The sequence below is a fragment of the Echiichthys vipera genome (assembly GCF_963691815.1).
Source record: "Echiichthys vipera genome assembly, chromosome: 11".
NCBI lineage: Eukaryota > Metazoa > Chordata > Actinopteri > Perciformes > Trachinidae > Echiichthys > Echiichthys vipera.
The window spans coordinates 23,256,026-23,273,458 of record NC_139836.1 but is presented as its reverse complement, the minus strand read 5'-3'; the positions used below and the strand labels follow the sequence as shown (position 1 = coordinate 23,273,458).

At 41.5% G+C, this 17,433-nt stretch overlaps 1 protein-coding gene across 1 annotated transcript in view; it reads right to left on the bottom strand.

Annotated features, from left to right (window-relative positions):
* Positions 1–1,166: 1,166 nt before the first annotated feature.
* The window catches only part of arid5b (AT-rich interaction domain 5B), a 78,057-nt gene continuing 61,790 nt past the window's right edge, over positions 1,167–17,433 (bottom strand). Inside the window, exons 7-10 of the mRNA XM_083922559.1 lie at positions 15,014–15,066; positions 13,846–13,943; positions 5,500–5,710; positions 1,167–5,284 (exon numbers count right to left, since the gene is read on the bottom strand). Of these exons, the coding sequence (XP_083778685.1) occupies positions 3,299–5,284; positions 5,500–5,710; positions 13,846–13,943; positions 15,014–15,066 (2,348 nt within the window). The 3' untranslated portion in view covers positions 1,167–3,298. The remainder of the gene's footprint in view (positions 5,285–5,499; positions 5,711–13,845; positions 13,944–15,013; positions 15,067–17,433) is intronic.

Here is a 17,433-nt window from a genome sequence, read left to right as displayed (position 1 = left end):
GCTGTATGATCATGGGTCAAATCATCACAATAATTATATTGCACCTTCTGTGTTGTCCACCAACATGTTGGTCATTTTCACTTAGACTGAGCATGAGACTACAGAACATGTAATTACATTCCTATGTTATGGACATCTATGGTGAAAGATAACATTTCTGTATAGTATTTCAGATTTACTGTGCAGCCCTGGTGAAAGCAGGACATGTCCCTGTGGATGTTAAGCTTGAGTGATAGCATGTGATCTAAATGTACAACTGCTTTAAATCTTAACAAGGACTGAACATTATTGTCAGACTAATGAGCCAAATTTATATTCATTAACAATGTTTTTAAAATGTCTAATGTCTTTTCTGTGTTTACACGTGACACCAATCATTTGTATGTTTGAATGTCCTCTCATTCTCTGCTATAGTGTAAAACTGCCATGTCATCTCATTGTTAGTATATGTTTTATTATATGAATTATTTAGACTTTAAGTAGCATTGTGTTTATGTACTTGTAAGTAGAGGCACATTAATCTTGTCCTAGTGCAGAATAATTTGTGTTTAGTGCAATGTAAAACATATCAGTTATTTTTATCTCAAAGTGCAATTTTCCTCCCTCTCTGTTCACTGTTGTCTTGGAAGCTAACTGTATTTTTTTTATTGTTGCTGATCTGCAATAAAACGGCCTACATTCTATCCTGGGGAGGCTGCTTTATTTTTGCTGAGCTTGGAAGTATTACTGAATATTTTTCATGGTAAAGGTTTACCAAGGGGTGGCAATAAAAGTCAAAGCATAGCTTTTATTGCAGCCCAACACACATCTCATAGAGATACATGCACTGGCTGGCACATTTCTCTACTGCAGCAAATACTGGAGAGGCTTCTCTGGCTTTGAGCCCAGAGGTAGCCTGTTGTGAAGATTAAGGCGGATGGAATCTCATAGCCAGATAATGGTATTACAATAATAAAACCCCATTCACACTACATTTACTCAGGGAAAAAAGGAACATTACATTGAGGTTAGTACACTGGCATTAAATAACAGTTTATTCAGCCCTCTCTATTTATCCACAGTTCAGTTAAAGAACACAAATTAGGAAACATGTATAGATAGTAAAATATTTTAATTAAATATACAGGAGGTCATATCATACAAAATGTCTATTTTTTTGTCTTGCTCGCCAGCTGGGTGATTGGTAAACAGATGGCTACTGTATCAAAAACACTTTCAGGATGCACATTATGGAAACAACGTGGAAAGAAAAGTGAAACGACAACAAAAAAAGGATCCTAATTCTTAAATTGTAGTGTTTGTTTGAATCTAACATGGTCACGGTGACCTTGAAACAGAGCAAACAAGGACACAGCTAGATTGTGTAACCGACTTTTATACTGTTTTTTATACTATTTACAGATTATAACAGTTTATATGATAACAACCACGCAGAACTATCTACAGTGCTATTTACACGGAAAATAAGACAAGAGAGAGGGGTTGTCGTGAATTGATCCCGTATGAATGTTCTGTACAGGAGCCAGCACTAATGCCAGTTTTACCTACACACAGCAATGTACAGTACTTAATCAGAAATGAATGTCTTTATCTAAGTATTCAGTAAAACTTTACATATAGACGTTTACAGCTTTTTTTCTTCTTCTTTTGAAACACCAGACGTGTTTAACTGTGTATCTCGACTATCCTGGATTGCAATTATAGTGGTTGTAAAAGCCAGAGCAGGTGTTGCCTTTCCACCTCAAGCTATGGAGCATGGTCGGCATACTTTATGGAGTCTGGTACCTTTTCATCACGGCTAGGAAACACATAGAGCACATGCCCTGCGGATCACAGACACCAGACCTGGGTCAATATCAACTATCAGTAAATCCTTTCTTCCATAACTGACTGCCTGACATAGTTAAGCGAGTCATTTAAGCACAACTACTAGCCATCAGGTTAAAGCCTAACTGTTTAAATTTTAAAAACTTTATATTTTGTGCCTTACCTAACAAGTCTGGTGTCTGAAAGCCAAGTGTGCCATATGTTTTTTAGTATGAGTGTCTGTGCGCTGCATGTCAGACAAGAGTGACAGTAATATTGATATTTTCCTACCCTGCTACAGAAGATAAACCTTAACAACTGTAGTGCTAACTCTAATCCAAGACGGCGAAAGGCACAGATATTTGCAAAGCAATAATATCCTAAGTGACAACATTCCTATCAAATCATACAGTGAGTCTTTTCAGCATGTTGAATAAAAAGAGTCTGTTCACCCAAAAAAAAAAAAAGAGCTTTCAAGTCAAGAACAAAAAGATGATTTCTTGTGGTGAGCATTCCACAGCAGACGGCTGCTTCATTATGCTGGTCCTACAGACGAAAACAAGCTGCTACAGTCTACTCATCACAAGGGTTTGGGGATCAAATTACCTTCAATTCAGAAAGTGAAAAATTAAAACGGCTTTTCATTTACTACCTAAAAACATTTGTGAATTGTCAACAGATAGAACATGATAACTGTGCTGTATAATCTGGACTGATAAAGCCTATTTAACAGACGACAAACCTGAACTGAGTAAAATGTGAGTCTACAGTACCACTGTGAAACACAGCACCTCTGAATGTTATGATAAAAACTATCTCATGTTATGCAGCACCGCAGTAAGGGTTGATGTCTTTGCCAAGGAGACCGTGTGGATTTACTGTGGCACAAACTGGCAACAGCTTTCAGCGTGGAGACATGTAAACAGATCCAGCAACACTGGCTGCTTAAAGTGTAATAATGCACTAAACAGCTGTTGAACATTGTTTTTGCGGTGGTGAACGCACCTCTAGTTATATAAAGAATTTCATTTACGTTGTCATGTTACTTGTAGTGTTTTTAAGCAAAAAAGTTTAGCCCTCAGACGCAGTAAACAAATGGCTTTTCTCTGTTGCCCTCCACTTTTCACACGTTCAGAGCAACAACCTGACTCATGGTGACTGAGAGCGCCAAACTGATTTGTGAGCACATACACATGAGCCTTGTGCAAATAAGGATACAACATAAACAAGATACAGTAAGTGGTGATAAAAATAAAGAACAGTGCAAAGTATATAAACAAATGCATACGCAAATAAAAAAAGAATGGAATTTTCAGTCTGCCTGAATGATGAGTTTATCAGTCTGCAATCAGCCAAAGTTTTATAATCAGTGTTTTTTTTTTTTCTTAGACTGAGCCACAATCCCCGAGCAAGAGAGACAGAAAGAATAAGAAGCTGAAGAAAGTTTCTGAGGATGAAGGAGGAGAGGGAGGAGTAAAACAACCTCTCTCCCTCACAGTCTGGTGCTGGGGTGTACCGAGGACAGCTGAGGTGGTGGGAGGGTGGAAAGAGGGTACAGATGGTGCAGCAGGTCCCCGTACAGTGCTGCCCCTCCAGGGTGCCTGTAGAAGTGGTGTGGGCTGGGGCTGGCTGCTAGTAGGTGCCTGTGGAGCATCATGGAGTGGAAGGCTAACGGGGGCACGAGGGGAGACACTGCTGACTGGCTCTTCAGATACTGAAGACCTGGGTGCTGCTGGAGCCCGTCTCCTGGGGATACCAGGCTGCCGGGTGGGTACATGGCAGTGTAGAGGTGCGGGGGATAGGTAGTTGCAGGGTGGCCCTCGGGAAGATGGTTGTTGAGGTGAACGCCGTGGGCAGGCTCAGCTGGTTTTAGCTCTTCTGGGTCGCTGCGTCGGATTGCGCCGGCAGGGTGGATTGGCGTCACCACGCGGACTTTCCTCTCTGGGACATCCTCGCTCTCGGGTTCCAGAAGGCTTCGCTTGCTGGGTCGAATGGGGCTGGTGAGGGACGAATCACTTGAAGCTTTAGGGCTGGGAAATGTCTGCATTGACTCTGCTGGGCTCTGTTTGGGAGGAGATATAGTCATAGGGGGAACTCTGCACGCTTTAGGGTGGGAATCCAAACCCTGGTGCATGATGGGATAAGGGAGACTGCAGAAGGAGGGCTTAGAGAAAGAGGACACCCTCTGAGAGAGGGGTTTAGAGATAGTAAAGTCTCTGGGCTCATCATCTGCTTCCCTCCTCTCTCTGTGTGTTTGAGTCCTGTCACTGTAGTGAGACCTGTAGGCCAAGCCCTCCTGCTCCAAGCCGCTACAGACAAAGCCCTGGCTGCCTTCATGGTCCCTGGTGTAGCGCTCTCTCCGATCTCCCTTGGGGAAGCCGACCATCCTCTCCTGGCTCAGGCAGTTCTCAGTTTGCCTGTACAGACTGTGGAGGTGAGGCGAGGAGTAGCAGTCACCTGTGTAGCTCCGAGGCTGAGATGCTGGGCCCTGAAGTAGCGTCTCCCCAGCGTTCTCCACACCATCCTGTGCATGGGCTCGGGGGAGATAGGGCTGCCACGGCGGATTGACTTGAGGCTGAAGGTGATGGCTCGTCCGGCAGCTGTAAGTCTCTGAGAGCTCCCCGAGAGCGCTCCTCTCTGATAGTTGTTGGTGAGGCTTGCTACTCTGGGCATGCTGGATGACTGATGGCCTGAATATGGGCGCTACCTCCGGGATGTTGTCTGACACACACCCGGCCCTCTGTCCTAACACCTCGTCCTCACCTTTTTTCTTCTCCTTCTCCACTGATATGACAGGGAGAGAGGAAATCGCTGTGGGAGGTGGAGGCTGAAGAGAAGGCGAAATAAAGGAGAAAGGGTTGGACTCACACACTTGGGAGAGGAGCTTCTTTTTGGCTAAAGGGGACATGACCCCCTGGCTGGATTTGCAGTAAGCGGCCGTCTGTGTGGGTCCCTGGGTAGACTCCTTCTTAATGACCCCATAGTCTTCTTTATCTGGAAAAGAATCTGTGCTCAAGTCTATACACAACATGTCTGCCTGCTTACACATTGGTAACACTTTGCCCACTCTCCCACCGTGGCTTTCTATGGAGTCTTTGACCCTAGAGGAGGGCTCAGGCAGAGCAACATGTCCAGCAGGTTTATTCTGATCCCAACGGTGAGGCAGGTAAGGGTTTTTAGGAATGAAATGCACTTCAGTTTGCTGTTCACATGAGAGTTTTGCTTGGAGGGCCTCACTGATTTGCCTCCATTCAGGCTGGGGGCCAGGCCCCGTGTGGAGTGGTAGACCAGCATGTGGGGCTCTGCAGTCTGGCTCTTTGGGGCAGAGTGAAGATGGCTGCTCCACTGCCAAGGACTCCTCCTTCTTTAGGGTAAGATGTAACTCTTCCTCCTCTATTACAATTGGTTCATCTCCCAGAGATACCTCTTGTTTTGCAGCTATGGACAGCTCGTGATTCTCCTCATTCCCATTGGAGTCCTGCATGTAGAAAAAAATGTTTTAATTGTTACAGTTGTGTCTCAAGTAAACGAAATAGGACACTCCTATATTTTTTTATTATTTGGCAGTTGCAAAGACAACAGGAATTCAACACACAGAAGGTGACGCATTGATGAGACAAGGAGATTTAATTCAATAGATTTTGAGTGAAGGAATCCTGATGCAGTAGCAGTTGGGAGATGTCTGTGACTGACCTGTGATTGTTCCTGGTCTTTCACTGTCTCCCCTCTCTCCTTTCTACTCCCCAGCTTGGGATTGTTGGGGCCTTTGAATTTCTTGGCCCCCACTGCTTTGACTTTGGCTCCTGAAGCCTTGTCTTGGCTGCCCTCCTGCTTCTTAGGTTTGGCCAAGGGGAGGGGCTTGTCATGCTCGCCTTTGACGTGCCTCTCATAGGGAAGGAGGAGCCTGAGGAAGAATGCAGGCAAAGGAATGCAGATGAGTTTGCGGTATGATCATGTTATGTCATGTCATGTCACTCTTAAAAGACAAAATAACTGATGTATATGTTGGGCAATCACACACAAACAAAAATCTTTTTTCAACAAACAGCAATTTTAAAATACAGAAAACGGGGGGTAGGTGAACCATATTCTAACCAAACCACTTTATTTGTTTTTATTTATTTTTGGTTCTCATACTAAAGAGTTAAATATACATGTAAGTATTTGGTTTGGTAATACCAAATCCAGTATGAGCAGCAGCTTCGCCACAGGCATGAGGAGTGTCAAATACCGTGGTATAAAACCTCTTTGTTTTAATACGTGGCAAGCATTAGCAATCCTATTGTAATGAATCTAGGTTAGGGGAAGTCCAGGTTCAAATGGGTGCCAATGTGTGGGTGTGTGTGTTTCTGTGTTTGTGTGTGTGTGTGTGTGTGTGTGTGTGTGTGTGTGTGTGTGTGTGTGTGTGTGTGTGTGTGTGTGTGTGTGTGTGTTTGTGTCTGTGTGTGTGTGTGTGTGTCACAGAATGTGAACAGTCATCTTCTGCTGAGACAGATCACATTTGATATTAGTTAAACCTTGAGAGGAAAGGATGCGTATGTGTGTGTGTGTGTGTGTGTGTGTGTGTGTGTGTGTGTGTGTGTGTGTGTGTGTGTGTGTGTGTGTGTGTGTGTGTGTGTGTGTGTGTGTGTTGTGTTGTGTTGGTGGGTGTCTAAATTTAATGTGATTGGGAGTGAAAAGGAGGAAAGTGCCTGGAAGTTTAAAGGAAAAAAAAGATCTAATTCAATATACAAATATGATAAATCACAGAAGCCCTTAAAGTGACTACAGTAATAAAACATTTCAGCTAGTAACAGTACATTCCAGTTTCTAAACACACTGTCCATTTGACAGGATTAAATACAGGAGAGCTGCATATGCTCCAACTTAATTAAGTCCATACTAAGTGACAAGGACCATCCTGTAAAAGAAAAAACATTAAACTATCTTTGACTTCTGTTATTTCTCTTCTAAATATTTCCCAAGTCAATTTTCCGTATCTGATGTCATAACTAATGGGAACATTAAGATCTGGATAACATAACAATACCCATGTGTAAAATAATGGCAAGAAAAAAACCAGTGAGGGAAACTTTTAGACTTTTATTGCTCCGAAAAGAAAATGGAAATTGGCACTAGACCAGAAACAAGAGAAGTCGTGGAAGAGGAAACCAAGACAACTGAAAAACTACAACCCTCCAAACTTCAATAAGCTCCTCTCAACAATCTCCTCTGCTCCCCTGTCAGTTTTTTTACAATAACAATCCATAAAAGCCAGACAGAAACATGACCTTCTCACTCATGAGAAAAAATAAGGTCTTCTCGTGTAACGACAAGAGACGGTTGCAGTATTCCTTTTAAGGGACATGGCGGTAAAACAAACAATGAATCAAGAGCTGTTTCGCCTCCTCTTCAAAAGGAAGAAAAAAAAAGCCTCAGAGAGTTCAAGAGGCTCTGTGGGATTTTTTGTTATTTTTCCTCTGAACAAAAGTGCTGGCAGGGAAAGCGGTGAAACTACATTTCATACAGCTGGTCTGGCACCAGGCCCCAGGCCAAGAAAGGAAATGTACTATTAAATTTGACTTATTGGAAAGAAGGAGAGCAAAGGGGTTGTGAAAGAGAAGAAGGGAGGGAAAAAGAAACAGGAGGGAGAGAGGGAGGGAGTGAAAGAGGGGATAATGACATGTTAATGAAGAGCAAAAAATGATTCTGAATGCAGGAACAGAAAATCCTTGAGATAAAAAAAAACATGTAATCTCATTCACTTTAAAATAGCAGCAGTGGTAATTTATTACAAACAGTGAAACGGTTCTCAGGCGATCTATAATTAGGCGTTATTGCACAGAAAAGGCAGGTAGATTAAATGTTTCACCATTATAAAACTGCGGATATGATTTATTCAGGCTTTTAAATGCGTGTTCATCATGTGCAAATGTCCAGCTGTCCTATTAGTCACCACAGGGCTAGAAAAGAGCAGATATACAGTTTATGAACGGTATACCAGGGTGCACTGTTGACTATCACAATGATCTGTGGGAAAGAAGACGGCTGCCTTGGCCTGGGTCAACTTTATGGAATGTCAATATGGGGTGGGGGTGGGGTGTCACAGGCCCGGATAATGTAAGAGCTGAGCCCGGGAAATTACTGGAGCCTTAAATAGTTCCAAATGGAAAAGCTAAGATGCCATGTTGGCAAAGAAACCACAAATCAGTCTCAGGAAGTCCCCTACATTGTCAGAAGTATTTCCTTTGTTCTGCTTAATAAATATATAAGACGACTTACCGAAACTGTAGCCTGCAAATTGTCAATTCCAAACCTTTCACATTTTAAGTAAATTTACCTCAACGGCTGAGTAAGCAGAATAAGCAAATGAGGTTCAAGCTACAGGGCACTCACTGCTTTTTTTTTTTTTTTTTTTTCATTTTTATACTCTATGTTAAAAAAAAAATAAGACGTGCAAAATCACAATAGAGCCCTCAGCGTGAAAGAGTGGAGTAATTTCAAGCAGTGTATATATAACTTAGTCATGATCGTGTAATATAGCACTCATAATACAATGCCACTTATATAAGTAGCAATTTCCTTCAAGGAAGGGGAAGGGTTGAGCTTGGCAGCCACTGCATTAGTTGAAAGAAAGCCAGGTGCAGTTAATAGTTAGAGCCACGAGGGGGCGTGTGCTGCACTGAGAGATTCCAGGAAGGAATTTCATTAAGTCAGGAGAGGCAACATTTTTATGAGGTCAATAAATACTTAACTTCCTCTCATGCCAATTTATCACTCGGCTTTTGTTTAAGCAGCCGTTTTCCATGTTGATAACAAGCAAGTAAAATATGCAGTGAAGAGATTAAATGTTGAATAGGCACAGATAGAGGATGTTATTAAGCTAAAAAAAGATTACATCATATATATATATATATATATATATATATATATATATATATATATATATATATGTAATGCATTATATCTGTGTGCTCTTTCTTAAGTTCAATAACAGTGTGAAGCACAACATCAAACCACAACTGTCAAGTAAGCATGTCTGTGCCTTTGAAATAATGGATTGCGCACAAAGCACCTCCCCCAAAAAACACAACTTGGCAAAAACAAGGTGACTTTACCAGCAATGTGCTGCTCTCATCTGAGTTTTGTGTTACAGGAACAAGCAGTGTGCTAGAATCCAAGAAATGCCTAAGTCACCAAATAAGTGGGAAAAAAAGCCTGCGGGCTGTTCCATTTCAACAATTTCCCTCCCATCCGTGCTGAAATTAATTTTAACTGGTGTTGTGTTAAGATCACAAGAGCTGCTTCATGCGTAAAAAAAAAAAAAAAAAAAAAAAAGGGAAAAGAAACTATTTAAAGAGGTGGTGGACAAGACCTGGGGGCTGTAGAAAGATTCGGAGGAAAGAACATGACTTACTTTTACAAGCCTGTGAGGAAAAGACAATAAAGTGAAAAAAATATATACAGATACAATCAAATATAAATGCAATGATTAAGTATCTTCACAGCAATGAAAAACCAATAACTGCTGTGGTGAAAGAGAGAGACAAGATGCCAGCAGAGGGATAAACAGACATTGTAGCTGGTCCCTCTGCTTTGGATTCATGCCTCAAAGCCCCTCTTTTGTCTCGAAGCCAAACCACTTGAGGTGACCCTCATTCATGCAGTTAAAACAGGAGGGCAGCAGAGGAATGTATGAAAAACTTAAGTCCTTTGTCAAGTCTGAAAATACCAGATTTAAAATGACCTCTGCTGTTCCCCCGGGGTTTGCTCTCATTAGCTGCTGCTGCAGCTTGCGGTAAATGTTCGCCATAGCAGGTGTGAGCCAAGAGTGCTAACTGTTTAAAATAAATGTGTGTGCTCTTCTGCATAAAGACGCACTCAAGTATTAATATACAAAAATATACAGCATATGTTCCCTCTTGCTGCCCTACACTGGACTGAGTTCTCTGCCTGAATGTCATTAATTTAATTTGCTACACTGAACTAGTTATTAATCTCAGTAGACTTGAATAGATTCTCCTACAGTCGATTGCCCGTCACACGTCAGTGGCATAATCTGTGAATTCTCTTTGCCACTAGGGAGAGAAACCATGGACCTTTTGATTAAACTCCATGCATTAAGAAATCATCCAATATTGTGATTTGTTAGATTGCTGCTGCTGCTGCTGCAAAAAAAAAGAGAGAGAAAGAGTGAGAGAGAGAGAGAGAGAGAGAGAGAGAGAGAGAGAGAGAGGGGGGGGGGGGTATTTATCACTGAATGCTCAATGAAGCATTTTGTCTTCTGGAGCCATCTAGCTTTCACAGGTTACAATAGCTGCCTGCTATTTTAGTGTAAAGAACACGCAGCTCTTTGGCTGCATTCCCGCTGAATCTGATGTCCAGATTCAGAAAAAGAGTCATGCATATGCAAAGGACTTGGCCATGCTTTTGATGCGGACAACATGTTGAGACATTGCCTATAGTGTTAAGGAATGCTGAGAGCCGATATGTAAACATGTTCTCATATTGCAACTTCTCTGCCTTTTCTCTCTCTCCTTATTTCCTAATATTTTCCTAATATTGAATCATTTTTGCTTGTTCATTCAAATATATCTTCTTCTCTACCTGCTTCTCGCAGATTTGGGAATAAAAAGGACATGAAGGTGAGACTCCCTCCCCACCTCTTATTGTAACCCCTCTGCTTTAGAACAAGAAATCTGTGTTTGAGCTACAGTATTACACAAGGCAAGATTAAGTGTAATGCACCACATCTGACGTATCTGCAATACAGCAAAGACTATGCAGAGAGATGCTGACGAATGCAAGATACTAAGCATGTAGCAGAATGAAATAAAAAGAAAATCTCCTGTCCCATTTCTCTTCCTAAAAATCTGAACTCTATTATAATTCTCAGTGTGAAGACTGGCCCAAGGTTGCCTTATAATTATTAGTAACACATGTATTTTTATAGCTAGAGAGGGAACGAACATCAATACAATGAGGAATGAATAAAGGCTGAATCAATAAAACATCTAGTCGACTGAAATTGGAACAGGCGTTCATCTGTCTTAAAAAAGAATCTGCATTTGAGCCGGAGAATATTTCACTGGCCTACACTCTAATAAACATCTAATACTTTAAAGATGAAATGATCTAATCCAAAAAACCCTCATCTGCGCTCTCCGCTATTGCCAAAAACCTCAGAGTTTTTAAATAGCAAATTATTCTAAATTACTTCTCTGTTGCCATGGATACCCCCCCTCCAATACCCCCAATACCAACCCTGTTGTGCAATTACATTAGAGTGCCAAGGCATGGTGAGGTATTAAAATCTGTAACAGGCAGAAATGAACAGAGATAGTGAAATGTGATGTTTCTGTAACAAGAGATCACATAGGAAACCAGGAAGATTAAATATGTAGGAGCTGTTAAAAGGCGCTGACCTGTATAATGAAAGAAACAGCATGAAGTGCAAGGCAGGGAGAGCGAGAGAGAGGGGGGGCACAGAGAAAATGGCACAGCACAGAAGCAAAAGGCAGTCTATTTCAAGGTTATTGATGCCATCTTTTTCATGACCTCATTTTTAATTCAGAGCGCTGGGCCCTGACAGCTAATCTCGGGAAACGGTTTAAATAAATATCATTAAAGCTTCCCCGTAGCTGCAGTGGCAGACCTTGCCTTGGACATTTCTGCATTGATTTTTCCTTGTGCATTAATGAGCGGTGCTCAATGACTAAAAAAACAGTAACTTTGAAAATTACAATTAGCTGAGGTTATTTCCTGTTCAATTCCAGCCATGTAACTCCATTACTACCAGTGATTACCACCTGCTCCTGGACAGCATAAATATAGTGATTATGCCCCTGGCTCCATCTTTCACAATAACATCTCCTCGGAAACCATTTTGTATGATTTCACCATTAGGGCTGTACAGGGATAATGTGTATAATTTAAAATGAGAGCTGAATGCTTGTGGATATTGATAGTCTTTAACCCAAATAACACCAAGACAGCCAAGAATATCCACTTCATTTAAAGCAATTATGTCCTGAAATATTGTTCCCTTTCTTTCTACTTGACTGTATATTTCCTGCTCGACTGTACTTTGGCCCGCTGAGACGAATCAGAAGTGATCCTTTTGAGAGAGGAGCAAAACACAAGTGTTGTTCCAGTTTGTACTCAGTACATTCTTCCCTGTGAATTATATTTCTGTAGCACATTGACTAATGATTAAAGGTGGAAACAAAGATGCCCCTGGGGAACAAACACACACTTCAGCAAGCCCACAAACAGCCTCATTCATCATGCGGAGAGAATGGCCGTGTTTGCTGAGTTAATACAATGAAGCTAATTGCCCTCCAAGCAGCCCAAACACAGAGGCTCAGCTAAAATTATTCCCCTGAATGGAAACTTGCTCAGCTTCAGCTGATCTCTCTCCCTTTCTCTCTCTCTCTCTTTTTTTTTTTTTTTTTTTCTATCTTTCTCTCTCACACACACATGCACCATCACCTCCACCCCTCCCTCTTACACCTTCTCTCTCTGTCAGCCTGATATTCACTGCAGTGTGTGGATATTATTGCTTTGTATTGATTCAGCATTATTTTCTCTCAGCTGCTTCTCGGTGGCTGGAGAGGGAAAGGCCAGCGCAGCAGCAGTCATACCTCAGTGCTTCCCACACAGTTTCGTCCTACCCCACCTGTCTTCCTACGACCCTGTTTACACCTTATAAACTGATGAACAATATAGCTTTTCACATCTGGCTTCAAAGTCATTCCTTGGCAGAGACACATACTACTGATTTCACAAAACAAGGATCAAAGACATATTCTAGGTGCTGAAAGTCATATCTATTATTAGTATAAATAAGGAACCCCTCCTTTAAAACTCATCCCTGTTTGTGGCAGTGAGGAAAAACCAGGAAACACTGTAAACACCCTCAGCTGAACAATTAGAGGCACATTGTCAACTTGTGAAAAATACAACACACTGAGCACTTAAACTCACACCTATGGTTTCACAAATTTCCTGGAAAAGCCTCTCTGGTAGCCACTGCCGGTGCTTACAAATTTGCTTACAGTGTGCAATCTTGACACAATATGAAGCTGCTCGACTCGTATGGTACTGCTGGCATATTGCTGTATTACTGACAGGTGTGTGTGTGTGTGTGTGTGTGTGCCTGAGCTGTGCTGATGCATGAACCTGCAGCAGCCAGAGGGATGTGGAGGGTGTCGCCGGCCTGGAGAAATGACCTGACTCATGAGCGACTGGTTATCTCTTGTTTGGAAGATCGTATTTGGCATTTGTGTAACCTTGGGAAAGTGGGCGTGTGTGGCTGTATGGCTGTGTGGCTGTGTTTGTGTGTGGGTGTGTGGGCATGTGAGTGTGTGAGTGCGTGCATGCAGCCCTGCATAATACCTTCACAGCTCCCTCAGGATAATATTCATATGCTTGCTTTGGTTTGCTAATACCATCTGAGTGATTATAATGTGGAGGTTCAAAATGCTGCAGTATCTGACTGAATGATTAGATGAATAAAACCAGTGTTTTCATTTTATCTTGCATCTTAGTGTGCTTAGTGCTTGCAATGCTTATATGGTGGAAAGAGTAGTTACTGTATATATGTACATCCATGTAGGTCAGTAAATAATTCAAATTATTACTTTGCAGTCATTATGAGCCTTTAAATCCTCCTTGGCCTGCTTGTAGAGCAGCATGGGTGTGGTTGAATGCATAATTGGTTCCTTAGTGCCACACAAGTAATCAATTAATCCTGAGAGAATAACTGAATCTCATGTCATCATGAATTGATTTAGCTCCATAAGGAAAACATTTCTTAATCCTATTAGAACTGCATGCCCTTACAGTGAGAGACTATTCTTCACATATGTGTAAGAGCATCGACTTCCCCTGAAGAAGATCAATTTCTGTCTTGTAGCATCCTGATGTTATGAATAAAGCATTGTGAAATCATATTTGATGCAGCTGTGAGGGAGTTTACTCACTTCAGGCGATGCAGACTGTTCCATGTGTGCATGCATAATCATGTGTCATATATAACTGCTGAACATGATAACTCACCTCTCGTAGTGTCTCCGTGTACACGTGGCGGCGCTTGTGCTGCTGGGGTTCCCGCCCAATTCATCATATACATGCTTCCATTGTCTGCGGACTGTGATCTGGAGGGATGCACAAGAAGACAGAGTGATAAGACAAAGAGAAAAGGAAGGGATGACGTTGAGATTAATGTAGAGTGAGGGAAATTGAAAAAACATGAGAGGAAGAAAGATTTACAAAAAAACAAAAAAAACAATAAAGAGAAAAACATAAGCGGTTGACATCATTTCGAGGTCTTGGGGAGTTACTGAGTCATGATGTTCCAGTTATTGAATCCTCAACACTCAATTCTCTAACATAATAAGCTTTGTTAACATCATGCAGTCAGTTATTCCTTCTATAACCCCTTATCCCATAACAGATGACGGCCTACAACACAGAACACAAAACGCCAAGCTGCCACAGAGCTAACAAAGCCTCTACATGAAACGTGAGATAATCAGCTGCAGATATAAGGGTTTTAAAAGGATATGAGCCCCAATTATATGAGCTGTATCCTGTTTATGGCCTGGTCTGGCTGTCTGTTTGGATGACATTAAACCGGCAGGCTAATGAAGAAACAGGCATGAGCAATACACTTGACGACTTCACATCAAACATTGACTTCACTTTGGAAACACTCTGTGCATGAATAGTGAATGAATAAACGGCAGGTGGGAACGCCAAATGAAATGCCTCTACCTCATACATACACATTTCTGACTAACTTTGGTTTTGTGTGTGTGCATGCAGTGCAGTTTATGTGGGAATACAGTATATGTGCATTTCACGTCACCCCTAACATGGGAAAAAATGAGCGATTTGACCAATTTCCTTCTGACCAGTGCAGAGCAGAGGAACATGTGTTTTCCACTCCAAGGGGGTTTTTGTAACAACGGCATCTTTTTTGCTAAATGTGGCTCTGAGCAAGACTTATTTCCTGGGAAAATAGTGACTGACCTCAAGGGGCAAAAGGAGGGCATACAAAGAAAAGACAAGGAATAAAGGAGGGAGGGAGGGAGGGAGGGAACTGGTGAGAGAAGAAGATAAAGAGAGCAGGAGAAGGGAAACAGAAAGAGGAGGAGGCAGTAGAGAGAAGGGAGGAACTTCGACGAAAGAGAAGGAATATATCGCCACATATGTGAATACTTACAAGCTCATATCCTCCTAGTTTCTGAGCAGCTTGAAACATAGTCCAAAGGTTGACTGTGGGAGACAGAAGACAAACAAGGCAGTCAGGAACAGAGCTGAGACACATGACGTCACATACAGTCATTACACCAGAGAGAGGGAGATGAATACAGTGCTGGAGGAAGTATTTACATCATCGAGTTAAGTAAAAGCAACATTGACAGGATGTAAAAATACTCAGTTACTAGGTAAAGTCCTTGATTTGTGTATTGCCAGCAAAATGTATTATAAATATAGTAAGTAAAAATAGTCATTATGCAGAATGCCCCTTTTTAGAGGATGAATAATAAACTAATGGGGTTGTGACTATGATGCATACTTTATATCACACCCAAATTCTTAAAGGTCCCATACTGTGAAACGTGAGATAAAGCAGGTTGAGCTGCTATATAAATACTGTGAAAGTATAAAAAAAGAGAAATGCACACAGCCCCTTAATCAGCGACTGTGTCTTTAAACGAGCCGTCTGTGCGGTTGTGATGTCACAACTGTATTATGTATAGATGGGAAAAAGTGCTGCTAAAGCGCCGTGACAATCATTCCCAGGCTGCTATGACGGTGCACAAATGATGAGAGTGCAGTTGCATAAGACCTGGAAACACTGACCAATCAGAGCTAAAACGTAATACATAATACATAATATGGGACGTATGGTACTTAAATAATGTAGATAGATAGATAGATAGATAGATAGATAGATAGATAGATAGATGGATGGATGGATGGATGGATGGATGGATGGATGGATGGATGGATGGATGGATGGATGGATGGATGGATGGATGGATGGATGGATGGATGGATGGATGGATGGATGGATGGATGGATGGATGGATGGATGGATGGATGGATGGATGGATGGATGGATGGATGGATGGATGGATGGATGGATGGATGGATGGATGGATGGATGGATGGATGGATGGATGGATGGATGGATAGATAGATAGATAGATAGATAGATAGATAGATAGATAGATAGATAGATAGATAGATAGATAGATAGATAGATAGATAGATAGATAGATAGATAGATAGATAGATAGATTGTATTGCATTGGAATCTCACAGGAATATAGTAATAAAATCTTTCTGCACTGACAAAATGAAAACAGCGCTTTATCATTTTCACACAAAGCAACGCTGCACTTCAGCTGAAAGGATGCAAATGAATATCGAGTATTTGTACAATCCCTGCTATGTGATAAAATAAGGCATATTCTTCCTCCTGACAAAGAGATGTGTTAACCCTCAGCCGCAGCCTGCAGGTATGAATGAAAACCATTACGAGCATCAAACGCTTGGCAATATGCTCAAACTTCTGTTTGAACTGATGCAAATTCATTTGCATTGATTTCCACATGCAAATACCCCATGACAGGCCATATCAAAATACAAGTCTTGTGTAACACTTCCCTAAAAATAGCCATGTAAGCTTTCAGAAAGGCTTCAAATGGCTGTCTATCTGCGAGAGAAAATGTTTCCCACAAACAAAGAACCACAAGTTCATTGGGAGACTTTTTTTTTTGTGCCAATGACATTTGTATTTGCTTTCTGTAACACCATTGTTTAACATTTTTATATGAAGGCCTATAAATAAGAAAAGGAGGCCTCGCCTGGGGAGAAATCCATCAAAATTCAATCTGTGCGTACACAAAGCCTTGCATTTGTCAAAATGACATTTTCCTATCTCCGCATTTGACAGCATTGATTTTTTCCTTCCCTCCTCTCTGCTACCGTTGTCAATGCACGGGTGGAATAACAAAGGGAGCTGGGTAGGTTTTTCTGTTTGAACTTAGCACTCCGGAGTATTGTGCTTTCTGACTGTAGAAACAGAAAGATGGTCTATTTAACTAGCTTGTTATGCATCGACTGTAATTACCACAATAGCACACGGGACTGGGAGGGAACAGAACAGATAAAGGAAATGAGAGAACATGCCTTTTCTTAGATGTCTTGTCATTAGCAATTTCTTTTCTTAATTCCCCTCTATTTGGCAGGGGCAATTATCACTGAGATAAGGATGACAAAACAGGAACACAATGCAGCCTCAATGACACACCGGTGGCATGGCAATTAGACAACAAGGCTGAAAGAGGGAGACAAATTGGAACTGATGTTCACAATCACATGCTGATGCCCGAGTACTGAAGCACGAGTCTAAAATAAGTTACACACACACGCACACACACACACACACACACACACACACACACAGATAATCTGACAGATCAAGGGCATTCAGAATATACAATGTAACCGCAGCTACTCCTGTTTTATTTCTCCTCAATCCACTCTGACTCTCATTTCTTTCAGCGCCTCTAACTGCACCCATACAACTTCAATGGCAGCAGCTGTAGAAAGTCAATATTAACCAAGTGA